Source organism: Molossus molossus, unplaced genomic scaffold (genome assembly GCF_014108415.1).
Source record: "Molossus molossus isolate mMolMol1 unplaced genomic scaffold, mMolMol1.p scaffold_m16_p_24, whole genome shotgun sequence".
Taxonomy (NCBI): domain Eukaryota; kingdom Metazoa; phylum Chordata; class Mammalia; order Chiroptera; family Molossidae; genus Molossus; species Molossus molossus.
In genome coordinates, this window is record NW_023425360.1 from 6,245,564 (window position 1) to 6,271,528 (window position 25,965).

General features: G+C 55.0%; 1 protein-coding gene across 2 annotated transcripts; it reads left to right on the forward strand.

The window, feature by feature from the left end:
* Positions 1-138: 138 nt before the first annotated feature.
* On the forward strand, positions 139-25,965 carry KLHL25 (kelch like family member 25). Of its 2 annotated transcripts, none has more exons than XM_036278027.1 (3): positions 139-206; positions 20,353-22,155; positions 23,207-25,965. In XM_036278027.1, exon 2 carries the CDS (start codon positions 20,364-20,366, stop codon positions 22,131-22,133), a length of 1,770 nt encoding a protein of 589 aa, XP_036133920.1. In that variant the 5' UTR covers positions 139-206; positions 20,353-20,363; the 3' UTR covers positions 22,134-22,155; positions 23,207-25,965. The 2 variants fall into 2 exon arrangements, with proteins under 2 accessions (XP_036133920.1, XP_036133919.1); XM_036278026.1 differs by lacking the exon at positions 139-206 and adding an exon at positions 12,603-12,705.

Sequence of the window (25,965 nt, forward strand, 5' to 3'; positions counted from 1 at the left end):
CGGGAGGCGGGGCGGGAAGTCCAGAGAAACTAGTTTGTTGGCGGCGCCAGGGCTGTACAACGGCGGCAGCGGCCCGGGCGCTGGGACGAGCCGGGGGAGGGCAGCGGGGGCGGCGGCGGCGGCTCGGCGGCTCGGCGGGCAGCCCGGGGTCTCTGATCGCGGCGGTGGGCTCGGGACTGAGCGCGCGGGCGGTGGCTCCCCGAGTGGTGAGTACCCTGGCGGTGCCGAGGGCGCCACCGCGGGCGGGCGCAGCTGGGAGCGGGCGGGTGCAGCGGGGTGCAGCGGGGTGCAGCGGCCCCGGCGTCGGCACTTGTCACCCTCCCCGCCCGCCGGTCCTGCGCGATCCCCGTGGGAGCGCCGGGCTGAGTGAGCCCCCGCGGGGCCGGGTTCCCGGGGCCGCGCCGGGCACCGGGGTCCGGAGTCGCTCGGGGACAATGGTGGGGGTGGGGACGTGGACGGCCACCCCGTCCCCAGCGCCGGCTCCTCCCGCCCCGCGTGAGCCTGGGGACCGGCGCGGGTGTTCGCGGGCGCTCGCGGCGAGGGGTGAATTGTTCTGCAGATGCACGTTGCGCGCGGGAGCAGCTCTTTCCCCTGGGAGCGGTTGATTCATTGAGATCGCGGACTCTCTTTTTTTAAAAAAATTACTATCGATCCTGGAAAGAGGACGCTGCTCGTCTCTGGGGATGTGAGCGGCCCGGCGCTGCGCCCAGGCCGGCCGAGTCCCCGCGCGCTTGACCCCGCGGGCCGGGTGGCCGCCTGCCTGGTGCAGAGCCGGGCAGAGGGCTTTACTCGGGCAGGTGCCCGCCGCCTGGCGACCCCGGCCGTTCATGTCCCCGCTGACAGGGCCCCTTGTCCCTGCTAGGTGTGCAGCTGCGAGGACCGGTCACGCGCCCTACTTCCACCCACGTGCCCACCGGGTGGCGCCCCCCTAGCAAGCCTCCTCCAGCCCTCACCCCCATCTTGCCCCGGCTCCAGGACCCCACGCACTTGGGCACGGCCCCCCCTCTTCCATTCCAACCCTTCCAGTTGCTTGAGAAGCTTTTCCTTTGGGAGACTGTGCCCCCAGGGGCGCCAGGCATTGCTGTGCTGCTTCAGATCATCCCCCCCCCCCCCCGTTTCATTTCCATGATCATTGAGCGAAGAAAACACTTTGCGCAGAACTGATCCAAGGGGTGACGGCGGGGGCAGACCCAGGCTCCTGAAGTCTGGATGTTCTTGGATCCTGCTGGGTTGCTCCGAGCAAGGTGAAGGCTCCCCAAGTTTAGTAGGCCCTCTCTGATGAGTCAGGACAGGTGACTGGGGGAGGGAAGTTGTCAGTGGCACTGGGAGGAGAGGCAGGAACCCCATTTTCTTATCATGGGCCAGACTGTGGTGACCGATTTGGGGCAGGTCCTTTGGGACGCTGGGTTTCAGTCTCCCATTCATAGGATTCCTAGGGGATGTTAGTGGAGGCTAGCATTTGGGGACCGGGGACAGGTAGGACACAAAGTCCACCCAACAGGGGGCAGATCTGATGTCCTAAGTAAGACCAGGTGGGCGTGCTTGGGTCCCCAAACTGTGCCTAGGGGGGTTGATGCAGTCAGCCTTTTTTCAGGCCCGGCAGCTGGGTCTCTGGTAATTCCGTTTGTCAGGATGTGACTTCAAGGAGGTCGCAAAGAGGAAGGCAGAGAGAAATCGTAGCATCCTGGGGTTGGGGCTGCAGCCGGATCTGTCTGTGGTGCAGAGAGAGGAGCCGCGGGCAAGTCACACACTCCGCAGGCGCCTTAATAGCAGCTTAGGCCTGTGGGAACCCGGCGTGGAGGGAGGAGATCAGGAAGGACAGAGGGAGATTGCCCAGGTCTGCAGTGAGAGAGGCCGGGTTCTTCTCCTGTATCACTGATGCCTGAGGGAGTGGCATTTAGTGGGTGGTTTGTTCATTCATTTATTAATTAATTGTTCGAAGGGTCTTGATTGGAGCTCCTAGGTGGGGGTGTGCCGGCCTGGGTGTGTATAGAAGGTGTATAGGATTAGGAAGTGTGTATAGTTCCTCAGTGCTAAAGGCAGCACGGGGAGCTGAGGGGATGGATATGCGGTGGGGGGAGGGGGTACAGGTGGTGAAGGCTTTCTGGAGAGAGGATGCCTCGCTTAGGTCAAGATGAGAAAGGCACGCCAGAGCCCACATTCCAGGCCCTGAGTGGCTGTCTCTTCATCTACACACCCAGCTTCCCCCCAGAGACAAATGCATCCCCACCCTTAAGGCAGGTGCAGGTTGCGGTTGGGAGAGGCAGGCAGGAGGTAATGGAAAGGTCCGCTGGGCATTGCGGTGGTCTGGCCTTGGAGTCAGCAGTCCCAGGAGTCCCCTGGAAGATGGGTGGCTTCTGGATGCAACCCTTCTGCTCAGGGGGTCCTGGTAGAACCCAGCCCACCCGCCCCCAAGACCGGCCCATAGCTTGAGCCTTAGTCCTCCTGGACCAGCCCCCGGGATGGGCGTGGCCTGGTGAAGGATGGGGCCGGAGAAAACCCAGTGGCCACACACAAGCAAATTGAGATGCTGGTTTTCATCCACTGTGGCAAGTTTCATAACTGAATTGCCCTAGGCAGCCAGGGCTTTTGAAGCATTTTGCCAGGCAGGAAACACGAAGTTGGGACAACGGGGCAGCATCCCAGCAGGACTTGTCCCCTTATTAATCTGGGTCTGTCCCCAGGTGAGGGAAGTCAGCCCAGTGTCCACAGCAGGTTCCGACCCTTTCCTGGACCCCCAGGGCCCTGAGCAGAGCTGTTAGGAGCTGGGAGGGGGTGCTGTGGGGATGCGGGGCAGAGGGCTCAGGGATGGAAGGGCTCTGTTCAGTCTCTTAGCACGAGGTCAGGGGAAAGCATGGGCTGGGGACCTGGACATGGGTTTGAATGTGCCTGAGTGTCTGCGATCATCCCTCTCCCGGGCCTCAGCCACCTCCACCCACTGCTCTCTGGTGCCAGCAGGCTCAGTTCTTTCTTCCTTCCAAGCCCTGTCGGGGCCTTTCTCATGACAAATGGGAGGCGTTTGTGGCTCATTGACCTGTTCATAAAAGCACCAGCTCTGTGGTCTCAGAAATCCAGGTTAGTTGGAAAAGGTCACTGTATTTCCTGCACATATATAAAAAGCTTCCCAGCCATTCTCCTGCACCCCTGGGCTGTGCACAGCCTGGACGAGGCTTTCTGGGCTGTACCTGTTTCACTGTGACGGATCCAAGGCCAGCTCCACTTCTTCATCTCAGGGTTGGAACCCTCATACCTGGAACCTGTGGGCACAAAAAGCAATTAAGCAGGGGTCTGGGGGTCCTTCTCTGCCCCTATGTGGCTGTATGACTTCATGTAGGACCCCTTTCCTTTTGGGGCCTCGATTTGCCCTTCTGTAAAATGGGTGGATGCTCTTTTGTACCATGCCTCCTGAAAATGTTTTGCTGTAAAATCTCAAAAGGTCTTGCAGCCTCTGGCGTTATGTCATTTTGTAAGTCTTGGGTTATTGGCTTAACCCTTGTGGGCAGCAAAGGCTTGAGAAGCAGCCAACAGAGTGCAGAGGGGCCGAGTTAGAGGTCAGGAGTCTCGAGTTCCAGTCCCAGCTCTGATGTGCTGTGGGCTTTGGGCGAGTCCCTGTCCCTTTGTGCCCCACCTGCAGAACAAGAAGGGTGCAGGAGGCTAGCTCCCAGTTTTGTTCCTTTCTTGGTGAGGAATTCACTTGTGTGTCTGGGGCCCGCATGTGAAGGAAGAGCCTGCAGGCACGGGGTGTGCCCACAGGTGAGGGGCTGGTGACGCCAGAGGACAGGGTCAAGGAAGAATCAAGCTGGGCCCAAAGGAAGGTGGCTTGTGGGTGACTCATTTCCCAAGGTTGCTCTGGCTGGTTCTGGGTGGAGAACTGGGCGGCAGATACGGGAGCAGTTAGGGTAGCCCCCTCCCGCACCCCAGCACAGATGGAGTGGGATCGAGCCTGTGCGGTTTCCCCTGGCACAGAGCCCAGGACCACCTCCGAGAAGAGAGAGGGACAAAGAGCTCCCAGGAGCGAGAGGGATTGAAGGGAGCCGGGAGATTTCCCTGTAAGACCAGTTGGATGGCTCCTCCCACAAGAGGGCGGGCGCTGAGCAGGTTCTGGGAGAATGTCTGCTTCCTGCAGAGGGCCAAGCACAGTCTGCCTGGTGTCATCCCCACCCACCTCTGTCCGCTGGGAAGACGCCCTCCACTCCCGGCTGAGACTGGGACACAGGGATGGGATGGAAACCAAATGCCTCGCTCACTTTCTACCTGCTCCTATTGGTCCCCGAGGAGAAGCTGACAATCTAGGCTGAATGGGATTCGGTTCCCAATCAAGATGAGAGACGCTTTGCTCCTCCACACTCCAGGAGGAGCGGCCTGCCAGGTGTGCAGCTGGCCAGGCCAGATGTGTCTGGGCAGGAGCCAGGGCCGAGGAACAGAGGAGCTCTTCTTCTAGAATGCCTGGCGTCCAGCTTCGAGTTCAAGTGCCGCTGCGTCCTGGCTGGGCCTGTGACACCTGGATCCGAAGGCCACCCCTTCCCAGCTTGGTGGTGGAGGGCTCAGTCTGCACGGAGGGGCACCTGCCCACATCCCCCAGTCCAGTGTACTGACCTGTAAAATGTAGATGGTTGTCCAGCCGGCATAGCTCAGTGGTTGAGCATCAACCCATGCACCAAGAGGTTGCCGGTTCGATTCCCAGTCAGGGCACATGCCCAGGTTGTGGGCCGATCCCTAGTGGGGGGGCATGCAGGAGGCGGCCAGTGGATGTTCTGTCTCATCGATGTTTCTATTTCTCTCTCCCTCTCCCTTCCTCTCCCTTCCTCTCTCTCTCAAATCAATAAAGGGGAAAACAATTTTTTTTTTTTTTTTTTTTTAAAGTAGGTTAGCACAGAAGGCACTCAGAACAGTGCCTAGTACATAGTGAGTACTCAGTACTACTTTTGTTTTTAATCCTCACCTGAGGGTATTTTTTCCATTGATTTTTGGAAACGGAGTGGGGAGGGAGCTAGAAAGAGAGACACATCAATTGGATGCCTCCCACATGGCCCGACCGGGGTGGGCATTGAACCTGCAACCCAGGTATGAGCCCTTGACCAGGAATCGAACCCTTCAGTCCGTGGGCCAAACCGGCCAGGGCACAATTTATTTTTTTTTTTTTTTTTTTTAATCCTCACCCGAGGATATTTTTCCATTTTTTGTTCAGATAGAGCGGGAGGGAGAGAGAGGAAGAGAGAGAGAGAGAGAAACATCGATGTGAAGGGACACATCGAGTGGCTGCCACCCGCACGACCAACCAGGGCCGGGGACAGACTGCAACCGAAGTACGTGCCCTTAGCGGGAACCGAACCCGGGTCTCTCCGGACCGCAGGCCGACGCTCTAACCGCTTAGCCAAACTGGCCAGGGCCTTTTTTTTTTTTTTTTTTTTTTACTTTTCTTCTTTTTTTTTTTTTTTTTTATCCTCACCCGAGGACATTTTTCCATTTTTTTTTTTTCGCTCAGATAGAGTGGGAGGAAGAGAGAGGAACAGAGAGAGAGAGAGAGAGAGAGAGAGAGAAACATCGATGTGAAAGGGACACATCGAGTGGCTGCCACCCGCACAACCGACCAGGGCCGGGGACAAACTGCAACCGAGGTACGCGCCCTTAGCGGGAACCGAACCCGGGTCTCTCAGGACCGCAGGCCGACGCTCTAACCGCTGAGCCAAACCGGCCAGGGCTTTTTTTTTTTTTTTTTTTTTTTAAATCCTCATCAGAGGACATTTTTCCATTTTTTGTACAGACAGAGTGGGAGGGAGAGAGAGGAAGAGAGAGAGGGAAACATCGATGTGAAAGGGACACATCGAGTGGCTGCCACCCGCATGACCAACCAGGGCCGGGGACAAACTGCAACCGAGGTACATGCCCTTAGCGGGAACCGAACCCGGGTCTCTCCGGACCGCAGGCGGACGCTCTAACCGCTGAGCCAAACCGGCCAGGGCTATTTTTAATAGTGTTGTCACCATTACCATTACTCACTGTGCTGTTGTGTTCCTGTTTGCAAGTTACAGAAATGGGACATGGGCTAGGGTTGGCCTTTCTGGTCCTCTCCTGAGTGGGCGAAGTCATGTGACTGGTTTGGGCCAATCAGATGGGAGCAGAAGCAATGTGTGTTCTCCCAGGCCAAGCACTGACCTGTCTGTGCCACTCTATCCACTTTGCTCTGTTTTGTCTTTGGCCTGGTGGCCGCTCTGTCATCTGGGAGTGACAGTGAAGAGACAAGTGCCCCCCATCGCAACCAGAACCACGATGCATGAGTATAAACAAGAAATACATCTCTCCTCTATAGCCACTGTGATCTGGGGGTGTTTGTTGCTGCAGTATAACCTAGCCCACCCCAATTAAAACAGTCAAAACCATGTCAGGTGTGGTTGTGAGGGTTAAAGAAGGAAACCTTATATGTGACATGCCCAGCACTGTGTAGGTCCCTGGTACTCATGTTTGGACTTGGTTCCTTCCTGACCAGAATTCCTTACTGATGCTTTGTTTGTTTTGTTTCCTTTTCCATAATGTTTTTATTTATTTAATCTTTATTGTTGGAAGTATTACAGATGTCACCCCCTTTTTCCCCCATTGGTCCCCGCCTCTCTGCTCCCGCCCCCCCTCCTGCCGTCCCCACACTGTTGTCTGTGTCTATTGGTTGTGCATATCTGCATAGAAGTTCTTTTGTTTATCTCTTCCCACAACCCCACTCCCCCAAGCCCCCTTCCCTCTAAGGTTTGTCCGTCTGTTCCTTACTTCTGAGTCTCTGGATCTATTTTGATCGACAGCTTATTTTGTTCATTATATTTCATAAATAAGTGAGATCATGTGGTACTTGTCTTTCTCTGACCGGCGTATTTCGCTTAGCATAATACTCTCCAGGTCCCTCCATGTTGTTTCAAAGGGTAAGAGATTATTCCTTCTGATTGACTGCCTCCTGCACACCCAGCACTGGGAATCGAACCCACAACTGGGGCATGTGCCCTGACCGGGAATCGAACTGAGACCTCTCAGTCTGTGGGACGACACTCAATCCACTGAGCCACACCGGCCGGGCTCCATACTGATGCTTTGCAACAAGTGTTGCTAAATCATGCAGTAGGTTTCCCAGGCCTTGACTCCTCCCTCCTGCCCATGCCTACTCTGGGCAGCCGAGCCTGTCACTCTGAGCAGGGCCAGCGCCGTCACTGCCCGGACCCCTCCTCCCGGAGCTATCGGCATCCAGCTCCGCGCCCCAGCCACGGGAGGCTGCCGGCGGCCTGGGACTCGCTATCAATCATGGAAGCTAAAGTGGCTGCCCTTCGTCAAGTGTGCTTAACATTTGGGTGCATTAAGTAAAAAGGCCGGAACAAGTGGACAGGGCCCTGGAGCAGGTGCCCGCCCCCTGGGTCTGCGGGGACCTCCCCTTTTCAGGCTCTGGCTGCAGGCACATGGGCGGGCCACGTGTAGGGTAATCTGAGGACTCCCTGCCCAGTGGGGACTGTGTGTGTGTGTGTGTGTGGCAATACGTTGGCACTGTTGATCTGGACCTGAGCACAGCAGGTGGGAACCGGGCTGTCCCACAATGTCCCCTGTCAGAGGGGGTGGAGGTGTTCAGATTCTGCCCGAGGGGTGACCTCAGGGGTAGGCCGACCCTCCCCTACCCCCATCTACCCTCCCTGGGGAGCTGTCTGATACCTGGGCATTTTGGTGCCATTGATTACCAAGCAGTGCATGAAGCTACACCCTCACCCTGCCCTGAGCCTTGCTGTGCGCCGGGACAACCGCGGCAGCCGACCCATCCCTTGCAAGGGAGGGGGGTGAGGTGAGGCCAGGATGGGGTGAGGCCGAGGGCTGGGGTGGGGCGCTGTGGCAAGCTGCAGACTAACCACACGAAGGCAGAAGGTGTGAGTGACACGGTTCTCGTAACAGTCCTACACGTTTGCAACATCTCACGGCAAAAAGCTGCAAAGTAAAATCAAAGCCAGTGCACAAGAGAAATATGGTCTAACCCACTGCATTTTGAATTAAAACCAGGGTACATGAAATCGTTGAAGAAGGATATATAAAATGTTTTCTTGTAAAGAAAGGGCCATTGGCAGGCAGAAACGTCTAGAGAAAGGGTCCATTGTCCGGTAATTCACTGGTATCTGGATAGATCTGTGGCCCCGATTCAGTTACAGTGGTCATACGAATTTTCCTTTCAATTAACAATTAGATTGGTGTGCTTAATAGGGTGCTTAGTTTGTTTTCCACTTGAAAATTGGAAGGACGGGTACGCCCGCACCCTGAGGGTTCCCTGAGGAGCTGCTAGACTCAGGGGCGGGCACCTGCGCATCATGGTACATCCGCCTGGAACCCCAGCCCTGCGTGTGTGACATGTGACAGCACCGCCTAAGTCCTTTGTCATTACACTTTTAGGATAACCCATTTCTGTGGGCCTGACAAAACCTCCAGTGTTTTAACTGATTATAAAAATACTATGGCCCTGCCCTGGCCAGTTTGGCTCAGCGGTTAGAGCGTCGGCCTGCGGTCCTGAGAGATCCGGGTTCGGTTCCCGCTAAGGGCACGTACCTCGGTTGCAGTGTGTCCCCGGCCCTGGTTGGTCGTGCGGGTGGCAGCCACTCGATGTGTCCCTTCACGTCGATGTTTCTCTCTCTCTCTCCCTTCCTCTCTCTCCCTCCCACTCTATCTGTACAAAAAATGGAAAAATATTCTCGGGTGAGGATAAAAAAAAAACACACACAAAAAAAACTATGGCCCTGGCCAGGTTTGCTCAGTGGTTAGTGTTGGCCCGCCGACCAAAGAGTTGAGGGTTCAATTCCGGTCCAGGGCATGTACCTCAGCTGAGGTTCGGTCCCCAGCCCTGCTCGGGGTCGTGCGGGAGACAACCAGTTGATGTGTCTCTCTCACATCAATGTTTCTCTCTCTCTCCCTCCCACTCTGTCTGAAGATAAATGGGAAAATATCCTTAGGTGAGGATTAAAAAAAATACCGTGTGCTCATTAACAAATCAAACCACTTAAAAATAAATAGACGGTGGAAATCCGCCTTATTGGAAGTGGAGGTTAGGGACAGAACGGGGGTCAGGAATGTCTGCTGTGTCCTTTGTTCAGCGACAGTGGTAATAACAGCATGAGAAGGAAACAGGATAAGCCCAGGCTGTCCTGGATGCTCATCACGTACTGTCTCATCACATTCTCACACGACCCTATAAAGTAGGATTGTTTTCATCACCACTTTATGGTTGGGGGGGAGGAAGCAGACCCAGAGAGGCGCATTAACTTGCCCAGGGTCACACAGGAATGGCTGAGCTGTCTTTGGGGGCCCTGTTTGTAACCACTGGCATTGGGAACTTGGACCTTTCTTTAGGGCTGCTCTTCACGGTCCTGTCGGTGCAGCTGGGGCAGAATACCCCGAGAGAAGCAGCCTCCAAATACTCACCGCCTCCCTCTCCTGGCCACGCGCCTGGTCCGTATACAGTGATACCTCGGTTCTCGAACGCCTCGAATTTCGACCAAATCGGTATTCGACCAGGAGATTCGAGAAACTTTTGTCTCGGAATCCGAACAAATATTTGGAACTCGAACTTCCGAGATGAGCCGAGTTGAGCGGAATGGCGTTCATTCGGCCCAGCCGCCTTGCTCGCGTCATCAGTGTGAGTGCAGAGAGAGAGTCACGCTTTGTGGAGAGAGTCACGCTTTACACTGAATTTAACCCTTAGACATACTGTACACTTTTATTTCTTGTTGAGACTTATGTTTTTCTACATATTATATACAAATTAGGCCAGTAAATAGGCATTTTCTGGGGCTTGGAACGAATTAATCCAGTTTCCATTATTTCCTATTGGGTTTCATTGCTTCGGTTCTCGAACAATTTGGTTCTCGACTGTCCTCCTGGAACGAATTATGTTCGAGAACCGAGGTATCACTGTATTTGCTTTTGTGTCACGTATGTGCGTTGCGCGGCCCAAGAGATATGACCATGCCCCATGGCGTCTGTTTCCTTAGCCCTCAGCACAGCCCGTAGGTGCTCATCAGGGTTTGTCTTGGGTCTTTGGAGGGGTGATCTGTGACCTTGGTAGTCTCTGCGGTCCTGTGTCTGTGTCCCAGTTCTGACTGCTGGCTAGGGGTCCATGTGCTGTGATTGGGCTGTTTGGGGCGAATTCTTCACTCACCGGGGCTCGGAAGGCTGGAGCAGTGGGCAGTGGCCCAGGACCTGTGTCATCCGCGGGCACACTTGAGCTTCCTCACAGTATGGCTGCACACCACAGGGCTGGCTGCCCCTCGAGTGAACCTTCCGGGAGGAGTGGAAGCTGCCAGTCTCTGAAGGCCTGGGCCCAGACATGGGCACAGTGTTGCTTAGGTCCTGTTTGCTCAGTCACAGTACAGTCCCAGAAACTGCTCCTATTCAAGGGGAGGGGACACAGACCCCACGTCCCAGAGGAAGGGGTCACAGAATGTGTGCCCATCCTCGGTACACCCCACTGGCCTCCTGTGATCATGCCCCGGCCTGTCCCTCGTCTCCCTGGCCTTTCTCTTCCCTGAAATGCCAACCTCATTTCCACCCAGCCTTTGCCCTTACTGCCCCTCCATCTGGAACTTTCCTTACACCCGTCATCACATCCTGGCTTCCAGCTCATCACTTACCGTCGAGCTCACACACCCCCTCTTCATAGGGGCCTGCCTGGGCCCACCGGCTTCTTGTCACACTCTGGGGCTCATTGCCGTTTTATTTTCTTCACAGAACTTCCTCCAGGCAGTGAAAATGTCTCGTTCCCTGGTTGTTTCCTCAGACACTGACACCCCAAAGTGTAGCCCCTTGGGGGCAGGACCTGGTCTCTGTCCATCACCATCTCCGGTGCTGGGACCTGGCACGTGGGCGTCATCTGGGAAACTTAGGGTGAATGAGGGACAGGAACCTCATTGGCTGCAGCCCACCAGCGGGACCCTGGGTCTTGCCCACTCTCTCTGGCCTCTGGTGGAGAACAATGGAGTTGACACCCTCAATTTCAGGACCCCTGAGAGGCCGTCGGAGCCGCAGCCGAAAGGGTCAGCAACAGCAAAGCCACTGTGATGGCCTCTGGTGCCTTCTCGCAGAACAGGGCCCCTTCCCTTTTCGTTGCTGGAATCTTCGGGAAGCATGGAGTTTATTCCGAAGGTTTTACCCCTTAGCTACTTTGTTTCCTTATGCGTGTAGCTCACTTCCCAGGATGGCACAAGTGAGCTGGAACCACTGTTACTTAGTGCGTCCAACTGCTTCTCCGCAGGTAAGGATGACTGTGGGGAGCGAGGTGCTGTCTGGGGTCCATCGGTGCCTCTTTGCCCCCCTGGAGCATGGCAGTGTCGTGCGGTCATATTCGGTGCCTCCAATCCATCAAAGCCAGGGTGACGCTTAGATAATCTCAATAGTTGTGTGACACGTTCAGCGTTAGAATGTCTGGTTTATTGTGGCCCCTCCGAGGCGGGGTGTGGAGATGCGTGATTCTGACAGGTGGGCAGACCTGATTTTTCCCGTGCTCCAGTGCTCACCCCTTCGGCCACCAGAACCTCCGTGAACCTCTGTCCTACACTCCTTGTGTCCCGGGCTGGGTGGTTCACTGGGACTGAACACTGACAATCAGCTCATGAAAACCATACCCTCGGTGTCGGGGTAGCCTCCCTGGAGGTAGAGACGGTGGAACGACCCACCCAGCTAAGGTCCCTCATCAAGGTGAACAGCTCCTGATCACCGAATCTGGGAACTCAAGTCCTGGGGAGTCCTTGTACTAGTTGCAGTCCTTGGTGGCAAGTGACAGAAACCCCTCTCACAGGTAAACAGGAAATACAGGGGCAGGTGGGGTCAGACTCGGCGGCATCGGGGCCCCTCTGTGCCTCGTCTTGCAGTGTCCATGTCGGGCAGCGTGTGCCATCCACGCCCGCTGCTGGCCTGTGTCCAGTCCTATCTGCAGCCCTGGGGACAGTGCCCGCCTCACTCCCTGCAGTTCCACGAACATCACGAACGAGCGGTTCCTTGCCCGTCAGGTGTCAGGCCCGTGACGGTCGCTGGGAGGATGACAGAGGCCGGCTGACCGGGAGGCTGGGGCACATTTAGCCTTGGGGCCCAGGGTGACCCTGTGTCTGAACCAGCTGGCGTGGAGGTCCCTAAGAAGAGCCAGGGTGTCATGTCAGCGCGGCAGCAGGGACACTGTGCTGGCTCACATGAGCAGTGTCACAGACGCGCCCACTGTTGTAGCCGTCATGGCTCGGGCCATCAGCCTTCGTCTGCTCTGATGTGGAAGGCACTGGAGTGGGTACCCTCGGCTCAGGGGCCTCGGCTGGGCGGGAACCCCCCGGGCGTGCCGCTGGTCCGTGCCGGCGTAGGAAGCTCGCGTCAGCAGGCGGGCACCTTGGTGCAGCGCGGGATGCCAGTCAGCTCCAGGGTCCGGGGCTGCCCTGCAGCATCAGCCTTGGCGAGGTCACCCTGAGCCCTCAACTGCAGGGCAAACACGCAGATCCGTGTTGGGCTGTTCCGTACGGGTTGGCCCTGCTCTCTGGTGCTTTCTCAATCTTTGTCCTGCTTTGTCATCCCCTTGCCCCATCCAGAGGGAGTCCCCACCTCGATCCCTCACAAGGCAGCCCCGTCAGCGGCACCCCAGAGAGGAGCCAGGGTCCAGCCGGCCCGCCACAGCCCCAGCCGCTTCAAGGGTGGACCTGGGACCCCCAAGAGGGACCGGAGGGGGTAAGTGGGCCTCACAGGGCCAGAAACCCAAGAGAACCTGTGCCTCGTGGGCTTAGAGTGTGTGCGTGTCCATGTGTGACCGTGCGGGAAAGGCAGGGGCCATCCACTCTGGCCAGCCAGGGGCCAGGCCCTGTGCGCATCCATGGAGCCCACTGCCCCAGGAGCAGGTACCGATGACCATCCTGGTTCCCCCGCTGTGGTTAATAAGGCCGACGGCTGGCATTCCACCCCAGGCTGTCTGTAAGAAAGAATCCGAGGGGATTGGGCACCTCCGATGGGTGTCCAAGCTCAAGCATTTAGGGCCACATTCAGCTCAAGCTCGAAATGACCTGGCTCCCTGGCTGGGCTTGGGGGCAGGTGGGGGGCAGGTGCAGTGAGGTGCTCGGGGACCCAGAGCAGCCAGGGCCCTGGGAAGTGCGGGTGCTCAAGAATGAATGAGGCAGAGCCTGTGTCAGGGCCCTGGCTGGGAGTCCGCCAAGCCATCGCCCAGTGTGCTACACACACCAGAGGCCCCCCTCATGAACAACCTCGGCACGGTGGGGACAGGACGGATCGGGTCACCTGGTGAAAGACCACATTGTGCAAACTGTCTGCTGGTTGAGTGACCGAGGGCAGAATGAGGATTTAGCAATCACAGCAAGATGTTGCAGGGCCCGGAATTCAGATTGGGCAATTCAGCTCTGGGGACGGGGGGAGCATCCTGCAGGGCAGGCCAGTGCAGCCTCGTGTTTCGTGACACTGGTCCCAGGGCCAGTTCAAAGGTTGTGCCCTGTAAATCATTGCCAGTGAGTGAGACTCTCAGAAGCCTGAGGAGGACAGGGACTTATTTACAGAAGGGAAAATGCGGTGCAGAGGAACAGGGGGAGCCAGTGGCGATGTGGGGACCACAGTGCACAACCCAGCCCTGGGGTCCAGCGCTCACCCTCGTGCTGGTTGCACAAACCCCCAACCTGAGAGCCGACCTCTCAACCCCAGAACCCAGTGGCCTGTGGTGCCTGGAGCTTGGGGGGCAGAGCAGCAAGGCCAGACCCAACCTCTGTGCCTTCCCCGTCACGCCCAGGAGCAGGGCCTTGCCCAAGCATCTCTGGTGTCATCACAGACTTCTCTGGTTCTTTGCCAGGGGAGGAATGAGAGAGAGAATGCACAAGCAGTGCACTTGGACACTCATTTCCAGTTCCACTGAAGCATGAAATCGCTTTCTTCCTTTTCCAGATCATTGCTCAAGTAGATAATGGACTCGGAGTGGGGAGGGGGAGTTAGATGCTTCTGAAAATTAAAAATGAAAAGAGGAGATCCAAGGTGGTGGTGGACTAGGTGGAAGCTACATTCACCTCCTCCCAGGTCCAAACTGGAGTTACAACTAAACTATAGAGCAAGCAACCTGAATAACCAACTGAAGACTAGCTGAGGATTTACAGAAGAAGCTACATCAAGACTGGTAGAAAGGGTCGTGGCATGAAAAGATTTGGCCCTGCACCCACGGGCATTGCTGAGATTCTGAAGGGATATTGCAGCTGTGTGTGTGTGTGTGGGAGGGGGGTTCCCCCTGAGGAGCATGGGGTCTCAACCCCAAGCCTGGTTCCCCAGCAAGAGAAAAACAGCTAGTTACCTTCAATGGAGCTCCTATAAGACTGTCAGCTGATTTCTCAACAGAAACATTTCAGCCCGGAAGGGATTGGCATGAAATATTAAAGTGATGAAAAGCAAGGACCTATAACCAAGACTACTTTACCCAGCAAGGCACCATTTAAAATTTGAAGGAGAAATAAAAAGCTTTCCTGACAAGAAAAAGCTAGAGGAGTTTGTCACCACCAAGTCAGTACTACAAGAAATGTTAAAGGGTCTTCTTTAAGAAGAAAAAACAAAACCATAGGAACAGTTATAAAGAATAAAATGGCAATAAATATGTACCCATCAATAATCACTTTAGCCCGACCGGTGTGGCTCAGTGGTTGACCCATGTACCAAGGTTGCCAGTTTAATTCCTGGTCAGGGCACATGCCCAAGATTTTTCTTCAGGGCTAGATCTGGGGGTGGGGGGGTGCATGCAGGAGGCAGCCAATTGATGTTCTCTCTCATCAGTGTTTCTGTCTCTCTCTCCCTGTCCCTTCCTCTCTCTAAAATCAATTTTTAAAAAATCACTTTAAATGTAAGTGGTTTAAATGCTTCAATCAAAAGACACAGAGTAGCTAAATGCATAAGAAAACAAGACCCATGTATAAGCCCACCTCAGAATGAAAGATACACACAGACAAAAAGTACAGGGATGGAAAAAGATATTTCATGCAAATGGAATTTTTAAAAAAGCCGGGGTAGCAATAGTTATATCTGACAAAATAGATTTAAAATAAAGGCTATAGTAAGAGTTAAAGAAGGACTCTGCATAATACTACAGGGATTGATCCAACAAGAGGACATAACCCTTGTAAACATTTATGCACCCAACATAGGGGCACCTATATCTATATAAGGCAAATCTTGATGGACATGCAGGGAGAGATAGACAGTCATAGTAGAGGATTTTAACACCTCATTGACATCACTGGATAGATCTTCCAGACAGAAAATCAACAAAGAAACCGTGGCCTTAAATAACACACTAGATCAGATGGATTTAATTGATGTCCTCAGAGCATTTCACTTCAAAGCAGCAGAATACACACTTTTTTTTCAAGTGCACATGGAACACTTTCTAGGATAGATGACATGTTAGGACACAAGTCTCAGTGCATAGCTAACATCTTCTGACCATAATGGTATAAAACTAGAAATCAATCAAGAAAAAAACTGAAAAATACAAAGACATGGAGGCTAAATAACATATTGCTAAACAATGAATGGGTTAACAATGAGATCAAGAAAGAAATAAAAGATACCTTGAAACAAATAACACAACAATCTAAAATCTATGGGACACAATGAAAGCAGCCCTAAGAGAGAAATCCAGAGCATTACAGGCCTACCTCAAGAAACAAACAAACAGAAGTCTCAAAGAAACACTCTAACTTTACACTTAAAGGAACTAGAAAAAGAAAACAACAATGCTCAAAGCGAATAGAAGAAAGGAAATAATAAAGATCAGAGAAGAAATAAATTAAAGAGGGACTAAAAAATGCAAAAGCTCAATTAAACCAACAGGCAGTTCTTTGAAAAGATAAACAAGATTGACAAACCTTTATCCAGACTCATCAAGAAAATTAGAGGACCCAAATAAATAAAATCAGACATGAAAGAGGAGAAGTAACAAATGATTCCACAGAAATACAAAGGATTGTACAAAAATATTACAAATAACTATATGCCAACAAATTGGATAATCTGGATGAAATGGATAAATTCCCAGAAACATATAGTCTTTCAAGATCCAAATCAGGAAGAATCAGAAAATATGAATAGACAGATTACAACTAGTGAAATTGAAGCAGTAATTTTAAAAAATCCCCAAAAACAAAAGTCTTGGACAGGATGGCTTCACAGGTGAATTTTACCAAACATTCAAAGAACTAACACCTATCCTTCTCAAACTATTCCAAAAAACTCAAGAAGAAGGAAGACTTATTATCCTAATAATAAGGAAGATTTATTATCCTAATTCCAAACCGATAAAGATACTACAAAGAAAGAAGATTATAGGCCAATATCCCTGATGAACAACAGATGCTAAAATCCTCAACAAAAATAGCAAACCAGATTCAGCAATACATAAAAGACAATACATCATGATCAAGTGGGATTTATTCCAGGGATGCAAGGCTTTTATAATATCTGCAAATCAATAAGTGTGATAAGATATGCTGTATAAATGTAATGAAGGATACAAATCACATGATCATATTAATAGATGCAGAAAAAGCCATTTGCTAAAAGCCATCACCATTTATGATAAAGACTCTCAGCAAAGTAGGGATAGAGGGGACATACCTCAACATAATTAAGGCTATATATGACAAACCCACAGCCAAGATCATACTCAGTGGGCAAAAACTACACGTATTTCCCTTAAGATCAGGAACAAGACAGGGATGTCCACTTTCACTGCTTGAAGTCCTAGTCACAGCAATCAGATAAGAAGAAGAAATAAAAGGCATCCACATTGGAAAAGAAAAAGTAAAACTCATTATTTGCAGATGACATGATATATATAGAGAGAACTCTAAAGATTCCACAAAAAGCTACTAGAACTGATAAATGAATTCAGTAAAGTAGCAGGATACAAAAGAAATATCCAGAAATCAGTTGCATTTTTTATTTATTTTTTATTTTATTTTATTATTATTTTTTTATCCTCACCTGAGGACATTTTTTTGTTTTGTTTTGTTTTGTTCAGATAGAGTGGGAGGGAGAGAGAGAGAGAGAAACATCGACGTGAAAGGGACACATCGAGTAGTTGCCACCCACACGACTCAACCAGGGCCGGGGACAAACTGCAACCGAGGTACGTGCCCTTAGCGGCAACCGAACCCGGGTCTCTCCAGACCGCAGACCAACGCTCTAACCGCTGAGCCAAACCGGCCAGGGCCAGTTGCATTTTTATACACCAATATAAAGCTATCAGAAAGAGAAACTAAGAAAACAACCCCATTTACAATTTCATTAAAAAAAAAAAAAATCTGAGGAATAAATTTAACCAAGGATGTAAAAGACCTGTACTCAGAAAATTATAAGGCACTGAAACAAGAAATTGAAGAAGACAGAAATAAGTGGAAGCATATACCATGTTCATGAATAGGAAGAATTAACATCATTAAAATGTCCATGAACAATCTATAGATTCAACGCAATTCCTATCAAGATACCACTGGTGTATTTCACACAATTAGAACAAATATTTCAAAAATTTATATGGAACCACAAAAGACCATGAATAGCCACAGCAAACTTGAGAATGAGGAATAAAGTTGAAGGAATCACGCTGATGTCAAACTATATTACAAGACCACAGTAATCAAAACAGCATGGTATTAGCATAAAAACAGACATACAGATCAATGGAACAGAACAGAGAGCCCAGAAATAAACCCACGCCTTTATGGTCAATTAATATTTGACAAAGGAGGCAAGAATATACAATGGGGTAAAGATAATCTATTCAATAAATGATATTGGGAAAATTGGATAGATATGTGCAAAAAAAATAAAACTAGACCACCTTCTTACATCATGCAAAAGAATAAACTAAAAATGGATTCAAGACTTAAATGTTAGACCTAAAAGCATAAAAATCCTGGAACAAAACAGGCAGTAAAATCTGGGCTATTTCTCTTAGCAATCTTTTTTTCTGATATATCTCCTTGGGCAAGTGCAACAAAATTAAAAATAAACAAATGGGATTACATCAAACTAAAATTTTTTTGCACAACAGGAAACCATCAACAAAATGAAAAGACAACCCACTGAATGAGAGAACATATTTCCCAATGATATATCTGATAAGGGGTTAATATCCAAAATTTATGAAGAATTTTCATAACACAGACACACACACACACACACACACACACACACAAACCAATCCAATTGAAATTGGACAGAGGTCCAGAATAGACACTTCTCCAATGAGAACATACAGATGGCCAACAGACATATGAAAAGATGCTCAATGTCATCAAAGAAATGAAAATTAAAACCACAATGAGGCATTACCTCACACCAGCTAGAATAGCTACCATCAATAAATCAGCAAACAACAAGTGTTGGCGAGGGTGTGGAGAAAAGGGAACCTTTGTGCACTGTTGGTGGGAATGCAGACTGGTGCAGCCACTGTGGAAAGCAGTATGGAGTTACCTCAAAAAATTAAAAATGGAACTGACTTATGACCTAGCTATTCCACTTCTGGGAATATATCCAAAGAAACCCAAAACACGAATCCAGAAGAATATATGCACCCCCTATGTTCCTTGTGTGTTATTTACAACAGCCAAGATCTGAAAACAGCCCAAGTTCCAATCAGTAGATGAGTGGATAAAAAGCTGTTTTACATTTACACAATGGAGTACTACTCGGCTGTAAAAAAGGAAACCTTACCTTCTGTGACAACATGGACGGACCTGGAGAGTATTATGCTAAGTGAAATAAGCCAGTCAGAGAAAGACAAGGGATATATGGAATGAACAAAATAAACTAACAAACCAACTAGAAAGGCTCATAGATACAGAGAATAGAGGAGTGGGGTTTGGGGGACTGGATGAAAAAGGTGAAGGGAGTAAGTAAAAAGAAAACCATAAAACTCATAGACACACAACAGTATGGTGATTACCGGAGGGAAAGGGGGGTGGGGGGAGGCAGAAGAGGGTGTGGGGGCATAAATGATGACAGAGGAGACTTGACTTGGGGTGGTGAACACACAATACAATATGCAGATGATGTGTTCTATAATTGTACCCCTGAAACCTATATAATTTTATTAACCGATGTCACCCCATTGATTTCAATACAAATGAAAAACAAGTGTTTTGTTTTTTTGCCTCATTACTAGCAGGAAGAAGGCTTCATAGACTTTGGGGGTCAGGACGCTGCATTCAGCTTGATTTTGGGTCACGTTTTCTCGAAAGGTGATTTTCTGCCTGTGGGCTGAGCCTCAAGGCCACAGCACTGCAGTGGGGTCTGGGGTTGTCCCGTCAGCTGGACTTAAAGCGCTGTGGACTCTCCCCAATGCGAATGGGGACAAGCAGCCTAAGCCCCTCCCCTGGCTGGGCACATGAGGACAGTCGGGGGAGGCAGGGGAGGTCTCGCAGTGCCCAGGATCCCCGAGTCGCTGTCCAGTGGGGAGGCCCCGAAGGCGTGGGTTTTCCGGCTCTTTGGGTGGGGTGAACCGGGATCGCGTCACCGTGCAGCATGGGTCTTTGTCTTGACTTCCTGTCGGGACCTCCAAACTGGGCAGGTGTCTTGTGGGCGAGCCAGGGGTCAGCTGGCCCCCCCTCCCCAGCCTTGCTCATCCCAGCTGGGTCGAGAGGCCTGTGGCTGTTGAGAACTGTCTACACTGAGCGCATGCGCTGTGACAGCCACTCTTGAGATCTCGCCAAGTGAAGGGGGTGGGGGGCCTGGTCAGCACTGCTGGGAGCCCTGCTTATGGACAGGGCCCCCATGTGAGCCCCGGCTCTAAGGCTGTGCTTGGGGCCATGCTGGTCCCTGAAAATGTTCCAAGTCCCCCGGCAGGAATCGGCACCCTCGGACCAAGGCAGCGGAGCCAGGGCCCGGACAGCCCCCGCGGGAATCCCGCTCCAGCGCTCTGGGCAGCTCCTTTGCCTGCCGAGCCTGTTTCCCTGCTCTGGAATGAGGCCACAGAGCAGCGTGCCCGGAGGCTGCCATGCCATCGAGGGCACAATAGCATTGCTCTGACGTTGGCTTAAGCAAGCCAGGGACACTGTTTATTTGCACGTTCCTGCGCCCAGGGGTGGCTCGGAGCCAGGCCAAAGACCTTTGGTTCCAGAGCTGCTCCAAACCCAGGAGAACAAAACCAGTTGTCAAGGGCAGGGGTGAAGGCCAGCCTCTGCCACCGCGTGGTTCTCAGTGATGTGGCCAGGGGACATGAGGGACAGAGCTGGTCAGAGAGGAGGGGTGGGAGAGGGCTGGGGAGCCAGGGCCTGTGCGTCCCCAAGTCGCTGCGTCAGGAGTGGCCCCTCTCACCTGTGGCCTTGTCCCCCGCAGGTTGGCTCAGTATGTCGGTCAGTGTCCACGAGACCCGCAAGTCGCGGAGCAGCACGGGGTCCATGAACATCACCGTGTTCCACAAGGCGTCGCACCCCGACTGCGTGCTGGCGCACCTCAACACGCTGCGCAAGCACCGCATGTTCACCGACGTCACGCTCTGGGCCGGCGACCGCGCCTTCCCCTGCCACCGCGCCGTGCTGGCCGCCTCCAGCCGCTACTTCGAGGCCATGTTCAGCCACGGCCTGCGGGAGAGCCGGGACGACACGGTCAACTTCCAGGACAACCTGCACCCCGAGGTGCTGGAGCTGCTGCTGGACTTCGCCTACTCCTCGCGCATCGTCATCAACGAAGAGAACGCGGAGTCGCTGCTGGAGGCGGGGGACATGCTGCAGTTTCACGACGTGCGGGACGCGGCCGCCGAGTTCCTGGAGAAGAGCCTGTCCCCGTCCAACTGCCTGGGCACGATGCTGCTGTCCGACGCCCACCAGTGCCGCCGGCTGTTCGAGTTCTCCTGGCGCATGTGCCTGGCGCACTTCGAGACCGTGCGGCAGAGCGAGGACTTCAACGGCCTGTCCAAGGACAAGCTGCTGGACCTCATCTCCAGCGACGAGCTGGAGACGGAGGACGAGCGGGTGGTGTTCGAGGCCATCCTGCAGTGGGTGAAGCATGACCTGGACGGGCGCAAGGCCCACCTGCCCGAGCTGCTGCGGAGCGTGCGCCTGGCGCTGCTACCGTCCGACTGCCTGAAGGAGGCCATGTCCAGCGAGGCCCTGCTGCTGGCGGATGAGCACACCAAGCTCATCCTCGACGAGGCGCTGCACTGGAAGACCAAGATCCTGCAGAACGACGGGGTGGTCACCAGCCCCTGCGCCCGGCCGCGCAAGGCGGGCCACACGCTGCTCATCCTGGGCGGCCAGACCTTCATGTGCGACAAGATCTACCAGGTGGACCACAAGGCCAAGGAGATCATCCCCAAGGCGGACCTGCCCAGCCCCCGGAAGGAGTTCAGCGCCTCGGCCATCGGCTGCAAGGTCTACGTGACCGGGGGGCGGGGCTCCGAGAACGGGGTTTCCAAGGACGTGTGGGTGTACGACACGGTCCACGAGGAGTGGTCCAAGGCGGCCCCCATGCTCATCGCCCGCTTCGGCCACGGCTCGGCCGAGCTGGAGAACTGTCTCTACGTGGTCGGGGGACACACGTCCCTGGCAGGCGTCTTCCCGGCGTCCCCCTCCGTCTCCCTGAAGCAGGTGGAGAAGTACGACCCCGGGGCCAACAAGTGGACCATGGTGGCCCCGCTGCGGGACGGCGTCAGCAACGCGGCGGTGGTGAGCGCCAAGCTGAAGCTCTTCGTTTTCGGAGGGACCAGCATCCACCGGGACATGGTGTCCAAAGTGCAGTGCTACGACCCGTCGGAGAACCGGTGGACCATCAAGGCCGAGTGTCCCCAGCCCTGGCGGTACACCGCCGCGGCCGTGCTGGGCAGCCAGATCTTCATCATGGGAGGCGACACGGAGTTCACGGCCGCCTCGGCCTACCGCTTCGACTGCGAGACCAACCAGTGGACGAGGGTCGGGGACATGACCGCCAAGCGCATGTCCTGCCACGCCCTGGCCTCGGGCAACAAGCTCTACGTGGTGGGGGGCTACTTCGGGACCCAGAGGTGTAAGACCCTGGACTGCTACGACCCCACGGCGGACACGTGGAGCTGCATCACCAGCGTGCCCTACTCACTCATCCCCACGGCCTTCGTCAGCACCTGGAAGCACCTGCCGGCCTGAGAGCACCTGCCTGCAGAGCCAGGTGAGCCCCCCCCCCACCTGGGGGCCTGCCAGGTGAGCCCCGAGCTCCCACTCGGGTGCGGGTCTCAGTATTCCAGGGCAGGCTGGGTGGGGCCACAGGCCACTGGGACCCTTTTTCAGAGCCGAAACCTGGCTCTGCCCCGTCCTTGAAGCTGCCTTTGAGCACAGCAGGTGACCCCTCTGCCGAATGGGGCTCCAGGCAGACTGATGCGGGGGTTCCCAGACCTAGCAGACATGGCTACAGAGCAGAACCCCCAGGGCCTCTGACAGTTCCACCAGGCGTTAGGCCGACATGCAAAGTCTCAGGCACCATCTCCCTGCGACAGTGTCCTCACTCTGACACCCCCTGCGGGACAGGAGCCACCCTCCGGCCAGCGCACCCTGGAGGGCCTCCCAGCATGCCCTGGGACCGCTATGTCCATGGTCATGGCTTACTACAGGGAAGGGGTACAGTGACCATCAGCCACGGCCAGAGATGTACGGGGCGGGGTGGTCCAAACCGCAGCATCCACTGAGCGTCGCGTCCTCTCCCCGTGGAGTCGGGCCCTGTCACTGTCCTGGCGTCACTGCATACTGCCAGCCAGGGGCACGCGCTCAGGCCTCCGAGCCAGAGTTTTTATCAGGCCCGGCAGGAGGCAGGAACATTCATTGCTCACGGGGTTCCTCTCTCGGGCTGCCGGTCACCTGGTGCAGCTTGACCCGGAGCACCTTCCCTGAGTCACGTGATGTCCCCATCCCCACTCTGAGCCAACACACTCCTCTCAGGTGTGACATCGATCACCTCCCAGAAGCCAGGGGCAAAGGCCCGACCTCTGATGGGATGAGGCCACATTCTCTGCCACCAACATCGGCCACACCCAGGCCACCCGAGCTTGCGGCCAAGGTGGGACCCGACCCCGGGGTCCTCTGAGCAACGAGAGGGGAGATGCAGGTTTTCTGGAGGACCCTGCCTGCCTGTGTGCGGCTCCCTCTTTCCCTTCGGTCACCACGGGCCGTCCTCGGGCACGTGCCAGCCCGGGCGTGATTCCTGTTCCTTCTGTCTTGCTCCACAGGCTCTGCTTGTCCCCCGCCGCTCGGCTGCGGCCCTGGCCCTGGCCCTGTGGCCACGCGGGGAAGCTCAGGCAGCCTCGGCCAGCCTCCGAGTGGCCGGAAGCGCCCCGCCCGTCTGGAACATCGGCCCTGGGAGCTGTGCTAGTTCAGAGAAGAGCCGTCTCCAGCGCCAGTGCGTCTGCCCGAGGCTTTTCCGCTTTGCAGTGGTTTCGGGGAGAGGACCTTCCAGAGGGGTGTGCGCAGGACTCCCTCGGACTCCGGGAAGACACATTTGCGGGGCTTTGAGGTCACCTGCTTCAGCAAGTCCTGGCCAGGGACTGGGGGCCCAGGCAGGGGAAAGCCCTGGGGGGGGCGGCAGCCCCGACAGCAGCCTCGGACTCACCTCGCTGTCGGGGTTGTCATGTCGCCCACGAGGACGTCCCAGGGCTGGGGGAACAGGGCCCGGCGGAGCTCAGTTCCCAAGGGGAAAGCAAGGACACGTTTTATAAAGGGCACAGCCGCCCACAAGGCTTCGTTATCCGAGGGCCCCGGACTGCCAGCTTCACGAGGAACTCGGACCCCGCCCCAGAGCTGGGCTTGCCCTCGGTGACCCTGTCACCTCTGGGTCAGGCCAGCCATGCCCCGGTGCACACGTGTGCTCCTGCCCAGTCACAGCAGGGCCCAGGTGACATATGCTGCCAGACAAGGGGGTGCCCTCGGGGGCCACCCATCGCCTCCCCTCGGCAGACTAGACAGCAAGCAGCAGCAATGACCCCATCTCCTGATGGGACCACACTGGTCTTCAGATTGCGGCCTCCCTCGAAGTGGGGCAGATAGGAGTGGGGGCCCAGAGGGACTCCAGGGGGCGCACTGCAGACTCCACCTGTGCTGGACGCCTCTCAGTGTGGAGGGGATCAGCAGCGAGGTCACCACCCCAGACCCCGACCAGCGCCCCTGGCCTCTGCATCCTGGCCTTCCAGCTGGGAAGTGGGCCTGGCCCAGGTGCCCCCCAAGCTCACAAAGCAAGCCCGGTCCCCAGAGAATTGCCAGACGACCTTCCAAGTCACTGGGTCCCTCATCAGTCTGTCCCTAGTATCTGGGGTGCGGAGAGGTCAGCTCCTCCTAGCGGCCACCCTGAAAGCTAGTGTTAAAGTTGGGGCTCACCTCCTGCTCACCCCTGTGTGCCACTGAAGGGGGAGGGGCTCCTGGTGCTTGGCCCCAGCCTGTGACTCCCGCCGGCTCTGCGCGAGCCGCCTGGCTGGCTCAGCGCCAGGCTCCGAAGTGGGCTCTGCCGTTTATCAACCTGGGGTGCGTGATAAGCCAGCTGCTTTCTGTCCTTCAGCGTGGCCCTCACAGGACCTCCATGCACGACTCTTGGGGACTCAGTTACATCAGGCTCACCCACGGGTGAGCACCAGCTGCCACTCGGGACCGTTCTGAGAGCAGAAGGCGCATCTCCAGTCTTCAGACCCCACAACGCCCGGGCCAGACGCCTGCCTGTCTGCTCCAGGGCCCTCCCAGCCTCCCGGTGGCCGTGGGCTCTGGTCCCAGGGGGCGGCTCTGCTGGGAGACTCAGGGAGGCTCCGGCTGGGGGGCCCGGGGTGGGGAAGCAGCTGGGCCCTGGCCTGTCGGGCTGCAGAGCTAAGCACACATCTCAGGCACCAAGCACCTTGCGGTGGTCACTCCCCCCACGTTAAATGAATTGAGAACCTTCTTGCTTTCTCTGGGCTCTGGGGCCTGTCTTGGGGGCACAGTCATGGGCTGACTTGGATCTTCACCCTGCCAGGCGGGGTGCAAGGTCTGCCCCTCCTGTGAATTTGGGGAGACCCCTTCCCGGGACCCATCAGCACTCAGATGGCAGGGCTCGCCTTTGGTCGGGTTGTTGGAGCTGCAGCAGCCCTTCGGTGGATTCTCCTGTAGAGCCCTGACACTGTCCCAGCCTCCTGAGAGTCATGAGCTCTCCTTGCAAATGAACTCCGCGCGCCCCCCCCCTCGTCCCGCGTCCGCGCTGGGACCTCTGGCTGCCGCTCACTGGTGGGAAATAAGCGCATTGAGGCGCAATCACTCCCGCAGCGAGCAGGTCCCGCAGCACCGCCCCGCCCCCTCCGTGCCTTCTGTTAGCGACTGGGCCCGAAGGTGTCACCGGGAAGGCAGGTGCAGGCCAACCCTGCCCCCGCCGTGTCTCCCCTTCCCAGGGGGCTGCGCTGTCTCTGGGCCCAGCCGGGGCCCCTGCAGAAGACGTGTCCCGGCATCCGAGCTCCAGGTGCCCGGTGCAGGCAGCCGGGCCCAGGCTCCCAGGCTCCGGCTCTGCGCACGCGGGTGCCGCTCCTCTCCAAGGCCCCCTTTCTCCTCGGGGACCTGAGAGCTTACCACACTGCCTTCCACAATGTCCATTTCCATGGCCCCGTCCCAACATCAGCGCGCAACTCATTTGTGTTAGGAAGACACGTGGGCTAGGAAGAGAGTCTTCCAGATTTGGGGGCAGGCAGAGGAAGCCCCATTGGAAGTGCGTTGCCCTAGCTGGCGGCCTGGGAAGCCCAGAGCTGTCCTGCGGCAGAGGGGTGGGTCCCCCTTGGCAGGCAGCTTCCTCCTGCTTCCATGGCCCCGCTTTTCATGGAGCCGCCCTGTGGACACGGTCACTGCAACCGGGACCTCGGCTCCGACTTGGAAAGCACGGTCTTCGTTAAGAAACACTTTGGCTTCCTGATTCGGAGGGGTTTTGAGAGCATGATTGCAGCTCCCGGTCTCCCAGCCTCTGCCCACAGCCCCGGGGGCCCCACCC

Coding starts and splice junctions, on each gene's coding strand:
- KLHL25 (XM_036278027.1), top strand. CDS start 20,364: ATGTCGGTCAGTGTCCACGAGACCCGCAAGTCGCGGAGCAGCACGGGG.